Source organism: Tyto alba, unplaced genomic scaffold, assembly GCF_018691265.1.
Source record: "Tyto alba isolate M040663 unplaced genomic scaffold, T.alba_DEE_v4.0 Super-Scaffold_22, whole genome shotgun sequence".
In the NCBI taxonomy this organism is placed as follows: domain Eukaryota; kingdom Metazoa; phylum Chordata; class Aves; order Strigiformes; family Tytonidae; genus Tyto; species Tyto alba.
Window position 1 is genome coordinate 3,614,428 of NW_024881296.1, and position 19,671 is coordinate 3,634,098.

The window sequence follows — 19,671 nt, forward strand, 5'->3', positions numbered from 1 at the left end:
CATCCCATGGTCAGCAGGCCTGAGATGGCTTTCACTTTTCAATAGCCTCTCTCCTCAGCCCTATTGGATACTACTTGTTAATACCAAGTGACTTTGGGCAGCCTGGTTAGTGTTAAACTCCACAACCTCTGCTGAAGTTGACAGGGTTGGCTTCTTCACAAATACATGGAAATTCAGACCTTGGCATGGCTGCAGGATATTCCTAGCTGGGTTCCTGACCAAATACAGGACGTGCAGCACACAAGGGAAACAGACCACATGGTACACAATGAAACAAGCATACAGCGTAGTGGTCCAGTGAAGAAACCATCCTCATAATCCATAATGGAGTGTTATCATGTAATTGGATCTCCCTGCTGTAAAATGACCCAAGGCACTTTGTAATCAAACCACACACTGTAAACTATTTTACATGAAGTCAGCTGCATTGCATCCTTCCTGGCAGACACTTTAGAAAAAAGTTACATTAATCTCCATCTTTAATTTACTCCATTGTGCTTCTGTCATTGCAGGATCTTTGCTACAAAGCACTATCTCTTCATTTCCTCAGTACTTTCTATAAATTATAAATGAAGGGTGGCATGATTAACTCTGAATTGCCCTGCTTTTTGTGGGATGAAGTCAAACTCAACATTACTTGAACATTAGTTTATTGTGGTTTAATGAGGTACACAATATTATATTTGGCTTGGGGGATCCATTCCAAATAGATGTCAATTTGCAATGAAAGTTGGTTTGGAAACCTGCTGTAGCTACAGAGATCTCGCTCTGTCAGCCCGGGAGAAGTGAGCTGGGTAATGATGAATTAGGAGTAGACCTTCATTTTTAAATTAAATGAGTATTGTCAAATTATTAAGGCCTGAGTCTTCAGTCTGTCATAATATGTCCACTTCCTTCAGCAGGAACTAAGGGCATTTCATTCTTGCATAATATCATACCTTGTAAAAGTTTCATACTGAGCAATTGTTAGGGTGTATTTATGCTTTTGTATTAGTCATTTTACAGCTTTTTTATTTAGAAAAGGATGAGCCAGTGAGATTTGAAATGGTATTTGCAGAGGAAATCTGTCATGTTTAATGGAAAGTGTCCAGGAAGGTAACACAACTGCCAATCCCAAATTAAATGCTACATAAAGAGAGAAATAGATTTTCTTGATGCCAGGTTTCCAAGAACTGCCTCATTCCATAGTGTTCAAGTAATGCTTTAGTGGTTCTTGCTGACTCTTGTTTCACTTCAGTTATTTCCAGGATTTCCATTTTATAAACCTCTTTTAATCACTGCTGTAAAAACTCGGAATGAGTTAAAATTCAGTATATAGTTAATGTTCCAAGAAATAGCCATGCCTGCCTCCCCTTATTCCCAGATCCCCTCTGTGTTGAAAATCCAATTTAAAAATGTTTCATTTGCCAGTTATGGGGGGGAGGAAGAAAGACTAAACAGATAACATTGATGAAAATTTGTCTCCTAATTAAATCTCAGTACTTGTACATATCTGTATAAGCGAAATACAGAATAGATAAAGATTCTGATACTTCACCTGACTGCTTGCAATATAGGTAGATCTTCTGCCTCCTTCTGCTCTTTCCTTCCCCATCTCTTTTTCCAGCTCATTCTATACCACCCAGTCATATGCTTTGTACCCTTGTAGCAGTAACTTAGCTTCATAATTGGTGGTTCTGTCACTGCTTTCATTTCCAAGATAGAGAGACACAAAGTTACTGCATCTGTGGGACTCCCCATTTGTGTGCCACAGGTTGGGGTTGCTCTGTACCATCTACATTTGGATTTACAAAAAAAAAAAAAAAAAAAGTGCAGTGTTTCAAAGGTGCGTTTGAAAAAATCCATCATGTAACACTTTGCAGGACTGAAAGATATCTTTAAGGAGTGCTGGCCTTACATCTCCATCCATCCTGTGTTATGGCAGTGTAAGAACCACAGACTGGCATGAAGGTTCTGCTCTTCTCTCTGAAAATCTAGTACTGCTCTGTGAGCAGGGACTCTGAAAATATCTCTCACATAAATGTGTGCTGCTGCACCAACGGTTTCTAACTTAGCTCTGAATTTCCTTCATCTCTTTGCTTTAATGATCATTGGTTCTTAGTATCTGAATAGAGAGCCTTTTTGTGGCTTTAGCTGAGAGTGGGTGCTTTTGGGATTTTCAGCTGATGTCTCCAATGGTAAAAGTCTCAGTAGGAGATATCCAGAAAGGTTAATATCAGCATCAATTTGTAGAAAAGACTGGTTTTCCATGCATGTTTCCAACGAGCAGGCTGCTTAGATTAATTAAGTAACGTAAAAACCATCCCCACTAAGAAAGTCCCCATAGTTCAATTTTTCCAGCAGGAATACAGAATTATGCACCTTACTTCTGATGTCACTTCCATAATTGCAACAACATACATTTTTTGTAATAGCTTTTCCTTTTAATGGATATTTAAATGGAGGTAATTAAATATGGTTATTTCATACCCATCTCCTGAGAGGAATCATAACAGCATGATGAAAATACAAGTAAATTGAAAGTAATAAATGTCTACTAAAAAAGACTGTATTTTGACTCCATAAGTAATACTGGTTGTTAATTGTTAAGACTCTTAGAGTGATAATGTGAAGATTTAGATGCCTGCCATACTATACAAAAAATGGATTCCAAAATATTTCAGTTTAATAAGCTATTGTTGAAAATGTTACTGCAGTCAGAAGTACCAGCTCTATATCTCGGGGACAGGCAGTCACAAAATATGGTACGTAAAGCAGAAGTATAACCATTTGAAAATTGGATCCAGTTGCTTTTCTCTTCTGGACTTTTTATGGGCCCCTTTCTAATCCTGAAACTCTTCTCTCTGTGTTCTAATCACTGAACTGATTGCCTTGTGTCACTGTAACAACACTTCAGTCAAATATGTTGTGTTTTTTTACACTGGAGCTGGACCCACATGGCTGTGTTGCAGGTCATATTAAACTTTAAGGCAACAAGCTTCTAAACGTTAGGAGTTTTCATTGGCACAGGCTGAATCTAAACATTCATAATTTCATATTCTTCTCAACATCCTGAAATGTCTTTGGCTTCCAAAACTGGGGTAGATACTGTGTAGGCAGTGACTACCTAATAAAAACATCAGCTGCCTTGTGTCCAGTTAGACAGCAAAGGAGCAAGACCTCCTTATCATCTGAATTTTCAGACATTTTTTCTGTTACCAGTCAAAACTAGAAAGGTAAAACTCTACAAGAGAATGTTTTAAAAAAAGCAAATAAGGTCCACAGACCTTCTCACATTTTGCTTTGAGTTTTGGGTGTCATTTGAGAGGATTACAGTGTTCCAGCTGGTTCATCCCTGCCTGTTCTCACAGTGACAAGTCTGAACTGTTAGCAGCAAGAACTTTGCTTCTCAAAAGCTTTTCAAACTCCAATGGGGGAAAAATCAAACTAAGAAGTGGTAATAAAAAGTTAGTTGTTTCACTTAGCCTGTGTTATGCTGTGATGTTCTGATTCTCCTTTTCTTGTTTAACAATAATATTACAAGAATTGAAATAGATGTAACTGCTTTTCTTATCAACAAATGCCCTAGCCTAACTGTCACTCAGTTGCCTGTGAAAACTGTTTATAGGATCATATGTGTTTCTGCTATGAACATTATCCCTTCTTTCTTCCACATTTAGTCAAAGAATAACAGAGTAGTTTGTGCCTAAATGAATTTACAAACCAAATACATATAGAATTCATCACAAGCAGTTTTACACCACCTGGGAGTATAAGTTAGCTGTCTGGGCTTCCTCAGTAGTTAATGGAGAAGAAGAGATACATTTTAAAGGAGAACCTATCCTATTCTAAGAAAAAGTCTAAGGTAGTTGGGATGAATGTCTTCTGAATGTGTTCCTTTATACTGAGCTTAAATAACTGTTATGGGTGAGACTCCTCATTTCATCAGGCTCAAGTTCAACAAATCCCACTTAATGCACTTTGGTATGATATGAATGCCTGGGATTGAAGGGTAGGGCCTTGAAAGAGCATCTTTTGTTAACTTTTTTTGTTTTGCCCCCTGTGGAATTGGAAGAGAAAGATCATTTTAAAATAGTAATAAAAATAAATATATGTGAAGAACTGAAATCTGCTTCCTTCCCTTCTCCAGAAAAAAATATTTCTTCCCTGTTAGACATAGAGATCTTGGGCTACAAAGCAATGGATCTGTAGTTCCCCTCCAGCTAACATCTGTTCTATTATACTTTATTATTTCTGAAATTTAGGTAAGCACAGATAAAAGAGAATTTGGCTCTGAGTTTAACTTAATTCTTTTAATCGGTAAGAATATTTGAGAAAGGAAAAAGAAAAAGAAAAGAAGATAAAAAAAAAAAAAAAAGAAAAATAGAAAAAGAAAAAAGAAAAAGAAAAAGGAAAAGGAAAAGGAAAAGGAAAAAAGAAAAATAAATGAAAAAGAAAATGCAAATGCAAAAGCAAAAGCAAAAAAAAAGAAAAAGAAAGAGAAAAAGAAAATGAAAAAGGAAAAGAAGGAAAAGGAAAAGGAGAAGGAAAAGAAGGAAAAGGAAAAGGAAAAGGAAAAGGAAAAGGAAAAGGAAAAGGAAAAGGAAAAGGAAAAGGAAAAGGAAAAGGAAAAGGAAAAGGAAAAGGAAAAGGAAAAGGAAAAGGAAAAGGAAGTCTGAGCAATGTTAAAAGGAGAGATGATAATGCCCTCAACCCCTCTAGTGTAGAGATTCAAAGGTAGATAATTACTTTTTGTGAGAGGGTACCAGGAGGTCTAGCAAGGGAAAAACTGCAATGAGCCATAAAAACACTGACTCTGTTGAGGCTATGACTTTTACTCTCCGGCAGAGTTACAAATTTAATTTCCCAGGCTCATCTTCTGAAGGGCGTTTTTACTGGAATGGAGGTCAGGAAGAGCTCGGGAAGTCCTCCAAAAAATGATAGTCCTCAACATACCTAGACAGACACAAACTTGTGACTTCTATGGATCAACAGAAATAAACTCGTGAACAGTACATATATGCGTGTACAGAATAACGTCTAAGAAAAAGTATTTTCTTTGTACTGTCTGCTCTCCCAAGACAACCAGTAGCACTGACAAACTTGGTTAAATTATTTTCTCCTGTACACCACTATATATCAGTGAAGTCAAAGCTGCAAAACACAAATAATTCTGATCATTCTGATTTTGGGCAGATCAAAATTTATTTGTAATCTTCAGAGTTATTTCAGTGGTCATTGTATTTGAGAGCATTGCTAACCCTGATACTCATATTAACAAATAGGGAATAAAAAAGAAGCTTTAGATTTGCCTGTTGGAAGTTGTCATGCCTTTAATTACTTGAGTGACTGACTCAAGACAGTTTCCTCTCTTGCAGGAAGATTAATGTGAACTCTATGTTAAAGTGATTAATCTTATCTACTGTATTCACATTTTTATAGAAATGAACCAAAGACTTTTCTAACCATGACTTCAGATGTGCTGTAAAAGATAATCTTCCAAGATTGACAGTAGTATATTATTATTAACAAGCACGGAGCTCCAATGCATTTGGGTGCATATTTTATAAGGTTTATAGACAACTGCCCCATAGATTTAACTCCAAAAATCCATACTCAATACTAAAGGTAGATATATTTATAGAGAGACGTGTACACATGAGATATATAATGTATAATAACGATTCTTTGATTACCTTTATATTATAGCTGAAATGAGGTGTTTGTATATTCCCATCATTTGTGGTATGTATTTGCTGGTCTAAGGTTTGCTCTGGGTAAACCTATCCTAAAAGCAAACACTCAGGTCTGTGTTACATCTCTGGACCTGTAGGTTAACTCCATGTGGTTTCAACTTCAACCTTTTAACAACAAATTATTATTTATGTAAGCTGTCAAATCCACACAGGGCAAGCAGCTGCAGAAGAAGAAACTGAAGCACATAAACCATAGTGAGAAGCATAAGGCTCCCATAAGGGACTAGTCTTTCCCTTTCTGTATTTAGTCCAGTAAGAGTGAATTATTCATTACAATCAAGCTAAAGCTCCCCCAGTCTTGCTATTTCATCCGCAAGTTAGTTGAAAATTAAAGCTCAGCGTGAAGCCTCAGGAGAATTATTCTGAGTTAATAACACCTGCAACGAACAGAGATTTTACTGTGAGGTAAATTGCTGTGTGATTGCCCACACATCAGCAAAAATTATAATTGGGAGAAACTGAATATTTTCTCTGTATTTAACTGCTGAGGATTTTGTGGGTGTCGTTTTACATTAAGTAGTAGAGTTATAATTTAGAATGTTTCACAGCAACTGGTTGTGTTTGTTTTAACAGTGAGATTTCTTTTCTATGAGAAGATATCTATTGCTGTCTACTGCTATTGCAACTTTATGCAATACACATTTATAAACCTTTCTTAATCTTAGAGAAAATTTTCAGACAGGCTTTAAACTGTGGAATTTTTTCCCCGTGATTTCTTGTGAATTTAGAAGTTGATACTTTCCCCTACCTAGCTGTATCTCATAAATATCAAGCTAAGTCACAATTTTGATCTCTACATCTGTAGCATATGTACACTCAGCAGCTCCCTGGACAGCAGTGGAAACTACCTAAAGCATACGTTTTTGTTTCTTCCAGATGTTTCAGGAATACATTAATAACTAACATGAAAAACTCAGGTGGAGCTCCTAAATCAAATTTATTATTAACATTATTGTCTATCCTAAAAAAGACAGAGAAAGAAAATTCAATTTTTCTTGTCTCTATATTGCGCTGCATTGTTGTATGCTGAGGTATTGTTTGCATTTTCCAAGAGCCCTGTATCAATTCACAGCTCATGTTTGGAGTAGGATTCAGGCTTCTGCCTGAGAACAATAACACAACCCCAGCAAGAAATGGATAAAGCTTGTATCATTCAAGATCAGTCTACATGGAGAGCCTTGGACAGACCTCTTTTTGCCTGTCCTTTGAAGAGAACCAGCTCTGGTCCACAAGCCAAGTATCCTCGTTAGCAAGATGTAGTGCTGAGCTCAGTAGGTTGCTCAGAGACTTAGTTGCTTGATTCTGGCAGGTTGACATGTTAACACAGCTGGATACGCCTTCTGCATGGGTACTTCTTGGGCTCTGCCTGATTATCTCTGGGCAAATGTGCTTTTGTGACTTGCAAAGTTACATGGGTTCATTTAAATCACAATGCACAATTTACACAATCACAGTGCCTGAGCCTTACTTACCAGCAAGCTCTTCGCTGTAGAGAATATACTTTTGAATTATGCACTGAATGCTGCCAGGAACCTGCTGGTATAGTCTTCTGTCCCTGTCTGTTAATCTCTTGTCACCCTTCTCATTTCTGTGCCTTACAGAGAAAGTTCAGGTGCCCATCTCACTGAACTCAAATTTAGGGTTATAGTCACAGCTGTTGAGTTGGTTATTTTTTTTTCTTTCTTTTTTATTTTTTTCCTGGTTGTAACAAGAAAAAATCCCAACTGGTTAAAGGCTAAGTGAAGAGGAACATATCTACGAGAGTGACAACTGGTTTCAGATGTGTACTTTTAGTGCAGTGAAACTTGTTTCAGTAAATTCCTGTTGTACACCGTTTGCAGTTACCAGAATAAAATGTCCCTGGTGCTGAAGGTAAACATGTAAGAGACAGGGAACTCATAACTGCATGAATGTGTTAGATAATAATATGTAGTGTGTGCCACTGCTATACATAGTAGCTGAACTATTCTTACTGCAACACAGCTAAAGGCTAATATAACACAAGTTCATTTCCTTGGATCAACATAGGATGTATTAAAAAATAATTTGATGGGCAAGATGAGGCTTTTCTGGCTCAGATAATCCTACTGCCTGCTCCAGAGTTCTCTGAGAAGTGTAATGAAATAATGAATCCTTACTGATTGACTAATCTTCCTTTTCCACAACACTTCAAAGTGTTTCCCTTTTTCACTTAAGAACAGAACTGTGGATAAGCAGGCCTCCAGCACAGATTTGTCTGTGAAAGTCCTGCCATGGGCTCCAGCTTCAAGCTTGTCATCTCTGTGTCACTGCTCATGGATCATCCTAGAGTTAACTCAGATATTGCAGGATTAGGGGAAGACCCGATTCTTGGCTCAGGGCGCTAGGGAAGAGGAGAGGAGTCAGATGCATTGTATAAGCAAACCTCCATGTGTCAACATCCATGCACTTGTCTGATGAATTTATCTGCTCCAGCTGCACTGCTCTAAGAGTGGATCTTTCAGTATATGTTTATCTGATGTATTATGTGTCTGACATATGCTGTCAGTTTCTTTCAGAGAAGAACTTCATGGCATAGGGAATGTAATTATGAGGATGATCTAGCATCACCATAGATCCCATAGTATGAACCAAAGTACCAGCTAACAGCATCTGATAGGGCTAGGTGCTCAACAGTGGGAGTTAACCCCTGTCCAAGAGAAAAGTGAAAGAGGCAAGGACTTGACTGCCATTTTACAGAGAGGAAAACCAATGCACTCAGAGAATATATGTTGAGAAAACCATTGGTAGTTCAGAGGAGAAAAAGTGGAAATCTGAAGGTGTTGTTGTGCTGTGGGTTTCTAGTCTATGTTTCAAACGGTCTGTGTCACATGCAAACTTTTGTTGTTTCAAAGCTGTTCTTTTCAAAATGTAACACCCATTGAAAAAATATCTTAAAGAAGGAAAAATAATGGCCAAAATTGGAAGAAAGGAACGTAAGGTATGCAAACCAGATTCCCACTTGCTTGAGTTTAAAAGGGTGTTTTTCTTTTCCTGCTCTATGTTGCAAATATGTACCTGAATTTAGATGCTTGTCTTTGAATAATGTTATGAGCTTGTCCACAACTGATGGGAATTTGTGTACAGGGAATCACATTTAGCTCTAAGTTTGAACTACTGTTGGAATTTAAATGCTGTAAAAAAAGGAAATGAGAAAAGAAAAAATTCTGGTTTTCTAGGTTGTCCTGGGGCCAAGAAGAATGAGTTCCTGACTAGTGTTTTGGATGCACTGTCCACGGATATGGTGCACGCAGTCTCTGATCCATCACTGTCTTCTAGCCGGTGGGTTTCAGTTCCTTTTCGTGTGTCTTTAAAAGAATTCTGGCAGTGGTGAATGAATTGTTGAGGGATTTGAGAAGTAATTCTTCTTCTGCCTTCACAAAGGGTAAATTTCCAAGTACCTATCTAGGAAAGTTTACTTCAAAGTTACTGTTGTGGACTATGTCTACTAAACAGAAATGCCCTTGATAGCTGAATTCTCAGTAGCAGCCCATCTTAGAGTTTATCTGTAGATGCTGCTGCAGCTGTGTCTCACTCAGTCTTTGTTCTCCTCTCAGTCTTTACTTGATGAATGTATGCTACCTTCCTGATTCATATTTTGCCTAGTTGTTTGTAAACAAAACCAATGCTGTCAACAGTCACAGGTAGAATTAAAAATGCATAAGTGCTATCAAACTTTGGGTGTCTGCAGGTCAGGTTTACCATCTGAAGAAGAGGTGGCTGTTATTGTTATAACTTACCCTGTAATTCAATACATTTAGGTGTTTTATCTCTAAGAGCATCCATTGAGGGTTGTAATTGGAGCCTAGGTCTTTGGCGAAGATGACTGTTGTCCTAATTCAGTTGGGTATATTATGCATTTTAATGTATCTGCCATCTATGAAACTGTCTTTTTCTCTTTTATTTCTCTCTTCACTTTCCTGTTTCAGGAAATTAAAGGGGAAAGCACTGTTTCCCAAGTATGGTGCTGACCTCAACACAATTTCAGAGAGTTAACTAAGAGCAGATTCCAGCCCTTAGTGTAAAATTTAAGATACAGTTGGCCATTGTGAAAAAATAGGGATTCACTACAAGAAGCTAGTGGCCAAAAGCAGGGAGATTTATGTAACAAAGCATCTGACAATGATTAAACTATTCTGAAATAAAGATATAAACTGAGGTTTATGTATCAGAATTAAGACTAAACTCTTGTTTTCTATTTCAGGGTTTCAGAGCCTGATCCAAATCATACTCTGGAAGAGAGAGTGGTCCACTGGTATTTCAAACAGCTAGATAAAAATTCCAGTGGTGACATTGGCAAGAAAGAAATCAAGCCATTTAAGAGATTCCTAAGAAAGAAATCAAAACCCAAAAAATGTGTGAAAAAGTTTGTGGAATACTGTGATGTGAACAATGATAAGTCCTTGTCAGTTCAAGAATTAATGGGCTGCTTGGGAGTAACAAAAGAAGAAGGTAAAGCAGAAACAAAGAAACGCCATAGTAAGAACCCTTTCTAACTACCTTTTACACTAGATTCTTCAAAGCTGATGAAGTCTGGTATTTGTATATGCTAGAAGTACACAAAATAAAAGAATACACCTGCCTGTAGCTAAATGCAGCTGTTGCTTGGGACAGATGGCAGGAAAGCAGCTTCTGTGTAGGCAAATCATCACTCTGCTCCAACAGAATCAGAAACTTCCCATTGATTCTGACCATTAGATGTATTACAGTAGGAAACCTAAAAGGATACAACAGCATTAACAGTCATTGAAAAGCCAGTTTAATGTTATTACAATATTATGTCCTGAATGAGTAGAAATATCACACCTGTGCTTTTTGGATTCTTGCTGTGAAGGAAGCACATTGTTGAGATTTCTCTAATGACTTCTAATTTCTCAAATGTGGTTTAGAGATACAGTGAGGAATGTGGTCATCTGCCAAATAGGTGGAACAACCATTGGTATACAGTCACCTTACCTTGATGCCAAACTGATAGAAAGGGGAACAGCTAACTACAGTTCCTGAAAAAGAGGAAGAATTTTTTAAAAAATCATTGTAAACAACAACAGTAGATCCCCATACTGTAAAAAGTTGTAGAATATGAGTATAGGCAAATTGTTTTATTTGTCTGGGACCTTAAAATGAAGCCATGGCTATAAAAAAAAAGGTGTCATAGGAAATGAAAAGAAAGTCAAGTGGGAAACGCAGTCATAAATAAAATGTTTTCCACAAAATTGGTTGTATTCAAGACTAGAAAGGGAGCACTGCAAAAGGACAGAATAGTCTACATTGTACTAATAAAGTAAATTGTCTATGGCTTACAGAAACAGGTGTCTCAAAATAAATATATCAAATCCAGGATTTTTTTTTTCATGTGTTTTTTGTGGACCATATAATAATACCTTGCAATTTTCGCTTAGGTGATGGAAGCAAAAAAATATGTATTGAAAGGTGGATGACTGTTGTTATCTCTATGCTATATATGTGGAAACTGAAACATAACACCTTCTTTTTCATTTACACTATTTGGCAGACCAGTGTTTTAAAGTGGAGGTCATTATGGTCACTTGATATGTTAGCATCCCTTTCAAGACACTTCTGACCTGCTGCAGCTGACACTCCTTGGACTCTTATTGTAGATGAAATTTGGGTCTAAATTCATTGCCCCAGGACATAAAGGAAAGCTATAACAAGACTCAAAGCAAACCCCAGATTTTCCTGTGCCCATTCCAGTGAAAAAACAAAGATTAGGATAAACTGCTTATTTATTTTGGAAAAGAAAGTTGTAAGATACGTGAAATTATATGAAGATCACACACAGATTTAGCTAAAATAAAAATTATGTTCACAGTAACTGGAGATTTTTGACAGAGCTTCTCCAAAAAAATATAGTTAATAATGAGAACATTAATTTTTGGAAAGGAAAAATGTTTCAGAACTTTTGCATTGAAAAAACTAGTGGCATCCAGTTGGAAAAAAATTCTAAATCATATAATCTGGTTACTTTCCTATGAAAACATACTTTTAAAGATAAGAACAGTAAAAATTGCTTTTGTTGGGATATCAGCATTCTGTTCTGTTTTCTCCAGTTTGATAATTCAAATTTCCTTTCTGATAATCCTTTCAGATGCACAAAATAAATCAATCACCAGTTCACTGCAGCCAGAGTTATATTTCTAGGACTAGGTGAGACCCCATCACCCAAGATGTGAGAAATGAGATAAGGAGGTGGCTCTGATCATTCTGTGTGAGTCCCAGGTGTCTTCTGAGAGCCGTCTGAAGCAATACAAAAGCCAGAGAATTGCAAAACATAATTTCTCAGGGGATTACAAGTTGCTGCAGTATTTTTCAAGGTCCAGTTTTGTTCCTCTTTGTCCCAGGACAGCTTGACTGACTAGCAAGCTGACATGGAAAACCAAGAGAGCGAGTTCCTCCCTAGCCCCCCAGGTTTGCTTGTAAAGTTGAATGGGCCAGCAGACTCATGAAGCTGTTTATTTTTTAACCTATTTAGAGCACTATCTTGGGCTTTGCCACCGAGAAACTTAAAAAACAGCGATAATCTTGTTGTTTTACAGATTAAATGTGAACAATGTCTTTGGTCCATAGAGGTCTTCCTGTGCAATATCTTTAAGCAAAATGAATGCTTGCCAGACAGTCTGCTTGTCCATGCTTCTTTCTCACCAGGGATCATAGGCAATCTTTACTACTAAAGATTTAGTAAGTTTGAAATGCTTGACACTGACTAGGCACAATCTGTCCTGAGCAAATGGCACACATTAACTGACAAGAAATGCTGCCATTCAACTTCCGTATAACTCCATGAAAGAAGCAACACCTGTATTGAGGAAAGAAAAAAGTGTGTCTTTCAATGAAAGATCTGAAATAATTTGTCTCATTTATAGAAAGCTGTGCAGATACCCTGTTCTACAAAATACCACTTCAGAATGAGGGCTTCAGTTGGATGCTACATATAATTTGCAAACCATATTTATAATGTTTTCTTTTCCTTCCTTTAGCGGCCCCTAAAACCAACACTGAGAGCACATCATCCAGCAGGCAGGTGAGTATTGAGGAGAGCAAGATCTCCATTCTTGCCTTGCCCAACTGAAATTCTTGGGGTTTTAATGGATAGCAATGCAGCTTCAAACTGCAATAATCTGCCATTCTGCAGACTTGACAGGAAAATGTGGATCAGCACCCCAATTAACAAATTTTGACTTAAGTTCTATCTAAGGAGAGCTAAGTAAGTCAACTACAGGTGCAGAGTAAATGTGCATAAATGCAAAGTGGATGTTTCTAGTAAATTGGCTTATAGGTTAGTGATAATTAGATGAGTGTCATTGAGCCCTCATATGAGTCTTCTGCATTCCTGAATGACAGCATTTCCATACACTTTTAAATGTGCACTATCTTCCTTTACCTTTCGCTTTAACTGAATTCTGTTAACTTATCTGTGTGCCATGCTATAAACACAAACTTACATTGATTGAAATTACTCTTTGTGAACAAAGCCATGCATTTCCCATGCCCTATGAAAGTCTGTACATATCACAAACCCCACTGAATTTCTATATGGTGACTTTAAACAGCTTTTAGAATCTTACTGTACAGAAAAGAGCTGTCAATTTCAAATGCCTTTGCTGGCTGAGCAAAATGATGCTGGACAACTAGGATTTTCATCAGTCTTCTGATGTATGTTAAAACTAAAATTGGTTAGGTCTGCAGAATGTTTGTAGCAAATAAAATGTCGAATGCCCCGAAAAGATAATCTGTGATTTGTTTTTTTCATCAATTTTCTGTAAAGACTTGATCTTTCTTTTCCAAATAACACCATTGTATGTCATTCATGGCATTTTGGCTATTCAGGTAGCCAAGGCATTCAGAGTTACAAAAGGCACAAAAGCAGAGTTTTTAAATCAAGGAAAGGTATACATTGAAAAGGAGGGGCTTGAGTGGAAGCTGAAGAAAAAAGGTTAAAAAATGGTTTCTCATTTGTGTTTATCTATTTTTATAATCATTAATCCTAAGTATTCAGTTTTCTGGACAACATGGGCACAACTTCTTAACACTTTTGCATAGGTCTGAAGAAGGACTTGTGAGTGTGACAGTTATTTGAATGGCCTAGGAAAAGAATCATCTTCGTACCATTCTTGCTTCAGTTTTTAATTAGTTAGGGGAATTAAATTAGTAATGCCCACAAAAACATCAGTAAATATATTTTTTTTTTTTTTAAATGTTCATATAAACATATAAGAACAGCTGAGGTAGCCCTGCAGCTGGGAAAATAGAAATTTGTTTAAAAATATTCCAAAACCATAGTGGTGGTTAATGTCTTCTTATCTATCAGAAAGCTAGATTAATTTGTTAAAAAACAAACTCACTGTGAACCTCCTCACAAGCCAGAAGAAATCTTCCTCTCATTGTTGCTGGTCAATTTGTTACTTGCTTTATCTCTGATTTGTTTGATGTTAGGTTCACACTTCCTAAGGCAAGCTCAGCATTGGTTGTGGATTCTACCAGAGACCTCCTACATACCTTTGATGGAGTATAAAATATTCTCACAGCTAGAGGGATGTGATAAGTTTCTGTTTGTTTAAACAAATGTTTGTGGTCTTAACTTTTCAAGTTCCCCCCACAAATCACTTATGCTTTAAACAAGGCAGCCTGAAAACAATTACCCTGTCAGAACTCAGAAACATTCAAAGGGGTTATTTTAATTATATAATGGCAATTACTGGCACACGTGCATTACACTTGAAGCATGACAAGCCCTCTCCCCTTTCTTGTAATCTGATCCTGACTTGCAGAATCTATAATAAAAGTGTCCTAGAGCGTCTATGTTTTTTAATTTTGTCCTATAATTTTGCTGACTCAGCACCAATTATTTTAAAAGCTGTTACTGACAAATGATAGCCTTGAATTAAGGCTGGCTCAGCAAACCATCTGTTGGCAGTTTCATACTTAAACAATACAAGGCTGCAAATGCAGAAGGTGGCTTTCATCACAAAAGCTTTTACTTGAAGTTATTGAAAAGCAACTGGGCTGGGTAGGAGCCACTCAAAGGAAACCACCCATCTAAGAAGGTGTGATCAGATTTGCACCACTCAGGAGATGGGCACTCAAGAGCTCATTTTCTACTAGTTTATAGTGGCTGGTCAGTTATATATATATGTTTATGTATGCTTAGGCATGTATTTCTGAATGTTTTTTTTAACATATGTACATATCTGTATGTGTACCTGCACATACAAGTTTATGGAAAGAAAGAAGATACACATACCTATATTAATTTTCTAACTGAGTCTCAGCTGTGGTTGCACTAAAAGAGGTCAAATACATGATGGATCTGACAGAATTGGGGTAGTGGCCAGGTATATTTTCCTTGCTCAGCTCCACCCTCCCCAAAAAACATACACATACACACGCACACACACTGTCAATGAAACCCAGAGGGTCTTTTGCAGCCTAGCAAAAAATTTACAAGGAAACTATAGATTGTCCATAAGACTTTGGCCAGCAGCCCATTCCTTATACATCATATGCCATAGAAGGGTATATTGCACCAGGGACTTGCCCGTGCAGTTGCTAGAACTGTGTTTGACAGGTATAGATTTAAAGAGGCCATAGGTAAGAAATAGTAAAGATGTTGTTCATACACTGTTTGTAGATGCCATGAAGGACTACAGGGTAGGGGTTTTTTTATTCCCCATATATATTTGTGCAGAACTCTTGTTCTGACAGTGGCATGTGGACACTGCTGAAAAATAGAGATAAATGCTTATACTTGATTACTTGAAAACATTATTAATAATGCAAATTTTTCCGTCTTTCTCTCAGCAGGTTTCTAAGAAGCAAGGGTGAACAACTTACTGATCCAAGGCAGATCTCTTTGACATGTGGGAGATTTCCTCACCAAAAGGCAATAAAAACAACTGTAGTATTTGCACTTTGTACTTAAAAATGTAAATTCACTTTGTAGAAATGAAATATTTAAGCAGACTTTTTTTTTTAATCTGTGAAAATGTAATGGTTAGTTTTAAAAAATTATCACATACAATGTATGTGTATTCTTTTGTTGTCTGAAATATGTAAAACGTGTTGGAGATGTAAAAGTTTGCATTTAAACCATATTTTAAAAATAGCTTTTTGGTAAACAGTAGCATAGAAACCTGATTCTATCTATTTTGGTTTCAATAGTATGCCTTGTTTTTCTTAATCAATACTGTCATTTAAGTAGAGTTATGCTGAGAAGTCTACTGTATTCTCAATTTTGTCCAAGCAGTGTTGGATGTTTCAGGTTTGCAGGACTGAGGGAAGTGTGTAAATTGCTGTTTACTTGGTTTTGCATTTTTTAACTGAACAGATTTTTCATCAGTGGTAATATTTTATTTCATTTTGGTTTTATTGTTTTTATTATGCTTTCCAAAGATCATGCAATGAGAATGCAACCACTAATGGATTCAAAACAGTTATTCTACAGTTGGGATACTTGGAGAAAAATGTATCCTTTTATCCATTTTTGAGATGCCTTCCATTAAAAGTTTTGGTAGGATTTTTTCCCCTGTTTGTTTTCACTTGGGTTATTAATACAACAAGCCAACAAGGAGCAAGGTGGATTGTAATGTCACTCCAGTCTGGTTCAGCCTGGACCTAAAAGCATGTTTCTGTGCTCAGTGCAAAGCAGGAGCAGAGTTATGTGGGTTGGAATTGTAAATCTACCTATAAAGAGACAGGGAAGGCTAAACAGGCTGTTCGACCTTTTCTTCCCCTACAACTGGCTGCCCCCATCAACTCTTAGGTTTGCCTCGGGGTCCACTAGTGGTAAAGCTGAACAAATGATGAACAGTTGCCATCAGGAGGGGCTGCTCACATGGCCCCTGCCTTTGGCTTTTTCTTTGCTGTCTGAAAGAAGTTCTCACAAGTTTTCATACCTTCTTTGTCATTTCACCCCCCAGTGCTTTTTTTATACTTGTGTTTGAGGGGAATGAGAACTTGTGGATGTGAATCTAGAGCAGGGGACCCAAGTGAAAAAGGTTCAGCTCTTGAACAATTGTGAATTACAAGCCGCTGGGTTGATCGATGCAGTGGTAGATGGACTGCTGGCATCTAGGAGCTGACATGAAAAGGCAAGAATGTTGCAACAAGCAGTGATTTCATTATGGTTTGTTTAAATAATGTGTGGGATCTGACATGTGACTAGCTACTCATAATATCACTCTGGCTTGAGTTTCTACCCGGAAAAGCTTTTTTGCAAATAAAAATGTTTCAATTTCAACATATGCTGAAGTGATAGGAAACACTGTATGCAGTGGAATTGTACCCCAGAAGTTGTGTACTCTAAGCTTTGGCAGCAGGAGAAACTAAGATGGAACTGTGTATTATCTTGTGGTTTTGTTTTAAAAAGTATTTTTTATTCTTTTATACTGTTAAACTTTGAATTTAATCTTCTTTATAGATTAAAGATCAGTATGCTATCAAACTATGCTCGTGGTTTTTCTTCTGCAACACAGATAGCCATGTTTGGAAGCAGGTACACAAGTTTACAAGAAACCTCATGACTTCACATTGTGTCTATCTTCTTTTCTTCCCTTGCCTTGCTCTTTTACTGAATTCTCTCCTAAGGTCATTCATGCCTTATTCATATCATTGCGTTCTCAAAATAGTGATTCTGAGGCCAGATCCTTTGTTGATACTATCTCCAGATAGCTTCAGCTTGGTTTCTTGCCTCTTCTCAGCAAAGTGCAATGTGGAATAGACAGAGATCACACCTTTTCCCCTTGGTGCGAGCATGAGCTTCTGGGCAGCTTTCAACCTGACTGGAAACAATGAGGAGAGAGAAGCAAACCCTGAGAATGCTCAGCACTTGATTAGGTGGGCATAGTATGGCTAATAGCAGTGCTGTGTAAAAAGCATCTAATTCCATCACTGTGGCCTTCAAAGACATTATAAATGTATGCAATGAAATATTTTGCCATGTCCATGGTTTGAAATCGCAGCCCATTTAAACTGGGAGGGTGTATGGGGAGGCAGATTTGGACTAGCCACTTGATTATGTAATGAGTAGCCTTAAGAGCTTATCAAAACACAAACAAATGCTACAGGCATTCTCTATAGGTATCCAAAAACTTCTACAACATCGAGTAATTTAATGACTCTACAGTGACTGAAATATCAGGTATTTCATCTTTGTATGTATTTCCGTGTTGTCACATTTATGGTTCATTTCAATTTCCAGCCATTACACCACTTGGCTATAAGCAGTACTCAGTTCTCACAAAGTCAACATCCCTAACTGGAACACAAGTGAAAGCCTGCTAAATTCACCTTGGGTTTCTGTATCTCCCATATATCCACAGGATAGTTAAACTTGGATAAGGCTTGGCTTTTCTAGTTGTAACTAAGCATGGCCTTGATACCAAAAAGGAACCCATGTGATGGGCCCTTAGGCTCTCACTATAATACCAGTGTTTATTTAGTTCCACAGTAATTAATTAGTTCTAGTTTTTGCCCTATTCCATGTGCAACAATTTAGTTTCAATTTTAATTCTGTTCTTATTGAAAGCACAACTTATATTCTGCTTCTCAAAGACTGATATTTGTTCTAGTTCCAGCTGTTGCTGAACAGATTTATTTAAAGCTTTTATAAAGTTGTAAGTAGAAGACTGTTAAGTCTTCAAAATGTGCATGTATTCAATGGTTTGTCCAGCCTGTTGCAAAGTCCATTAGTCAACGGGCCACACAGTGAGAAGTGTTCTATGTTTTTTCAACACTATGGATGACTTTCTCATCTTGTTCCCAGCCCTACAAGTAGTCCAGTTTTACCAAAATCACTTGATTCTCAGTCTTCTCCCAGTCTAACAAAATTCCTAGCTTTCAGATACTCATTTTGCAGAACTGAGACCTAGATGATTGCTTGGAATGATAATTTTTCTTGTTAATGTCATTTCAGATGTTAAGAGAGCAAAAATGCATCAGTTTATATGAGTGTAAGGGAGAAGATGTAAACTACTGTCTGCATATAAACCAAGGAATACACCGTATTTTTCTCATTTGACGAGGCTTTTGCCCTTCATGAATGCCATAAACCAATGGAGGAAGCAGGCATTCCTAGAAAGCTGGAAGGGGAAACAAAATATATAGATTACACCATTAAAGACATTTAAACATGTCCAAGATTAGATAGATTTAATTAGTATTTTCCATTTACAGTAGTAATAAAAGATGGATTAATAAAGGTTAAGAGATCTTCCCTGGCAAAGACAATTTAATTGTCCCTATTAAATATTTACATTAGTGTATTATATAACTAGGTTATAGAAGCTAGACTGAAAGGGTCTTTAATGCAGAAAGTGAAAGGTTTATTACTTTTGTTTTCTTTAGGATGGCAAATTGATGTCATTTTGGAGTAATTACTTTGACATTAAATAACAACCAACTAAGTCTATTGATGTCTGAAACATTAGAATTATTATAGTAAATTAGTGATACAAACTGTACTCTGTCACATTTAATTGTTTCAATTCAAGTTTTATAAGAGAAAATATGCCCTTTGTTTAAAAAGCATAAATAATACATGTTATTTTTTTCTTTAAACAAAAGCTCATGTGGAAAGCATTCAGAACATCACATTGGTCTATAACATCCATTGAGGGGGGTGGCAGGGAGGCAAGTCTGTCTGTTTTTTATCTAGGTTAGCAGTAGAAATATGTGCAATATTTTGCCTTTCTTACATTCACCTTTCTTATTTCATCATATGCTTTGTCCTCTGACTAATGTCACTGGTGGAATAGAAAGCCTATTGGAAGAGAAGATTGTGATATGAGAGTCCATTCTGTGCATGTGAACAATCTTTTCTATAACATACAGTCATCTGAGGCATCCTTTCCCTAGAGACTCTACTCTTGACATCAATTAAATGCATAGGATTGATTGCTTCTTA

The 19,671-nt window shown here is 37.0% G+C and overlaps 1 protein-coding gene across 5 annotated transcripts in view; it reads left to right on the forward strand.

Annotated features, from left to right (window-relative positions):
• Nucleotides 1-17,207, forward strand: part of SMOC2 (SPARC related modular calcium binding 2) — a 149,084-nt gene extending 131,877 nt beyond the window's left edge. For 2 of the 5 annotated variants that reach the window (XM_032987294.2, XM_032987298.2), the window contains exons 10-13: nucleotides 8,933-9,035; nucleotides 9,958-10,232; nucleotides 12,749-12,792; nucleotides 15,570-17,207. In XM_032987294.2, coding sequence (XP_032843185.2) covers nucleotides 8,933-9,035; nucleotides 9,958-10,232; nucleotides 12,749-12,792; nucleotides 15,570-15,593 — 446 coding nt within the window. In that variant the 3' untranslated portion in view covers nucleotides 15,594-17,207. The remainder of the gene's footprint in view (nucleotides 1-8,932; nucleotides 9,036-9,957; nucleotides 10,233-12,748; nucleotides 12,793-15,569) is intronic. The other 3 variants (XM_032987295.2, XM_032987296.2, XM_032987297.2) reach the window with 3 other exon arrangements.
• Nucleotides 17,208-19,671: the final 2,464 nt, after the last annotated feature.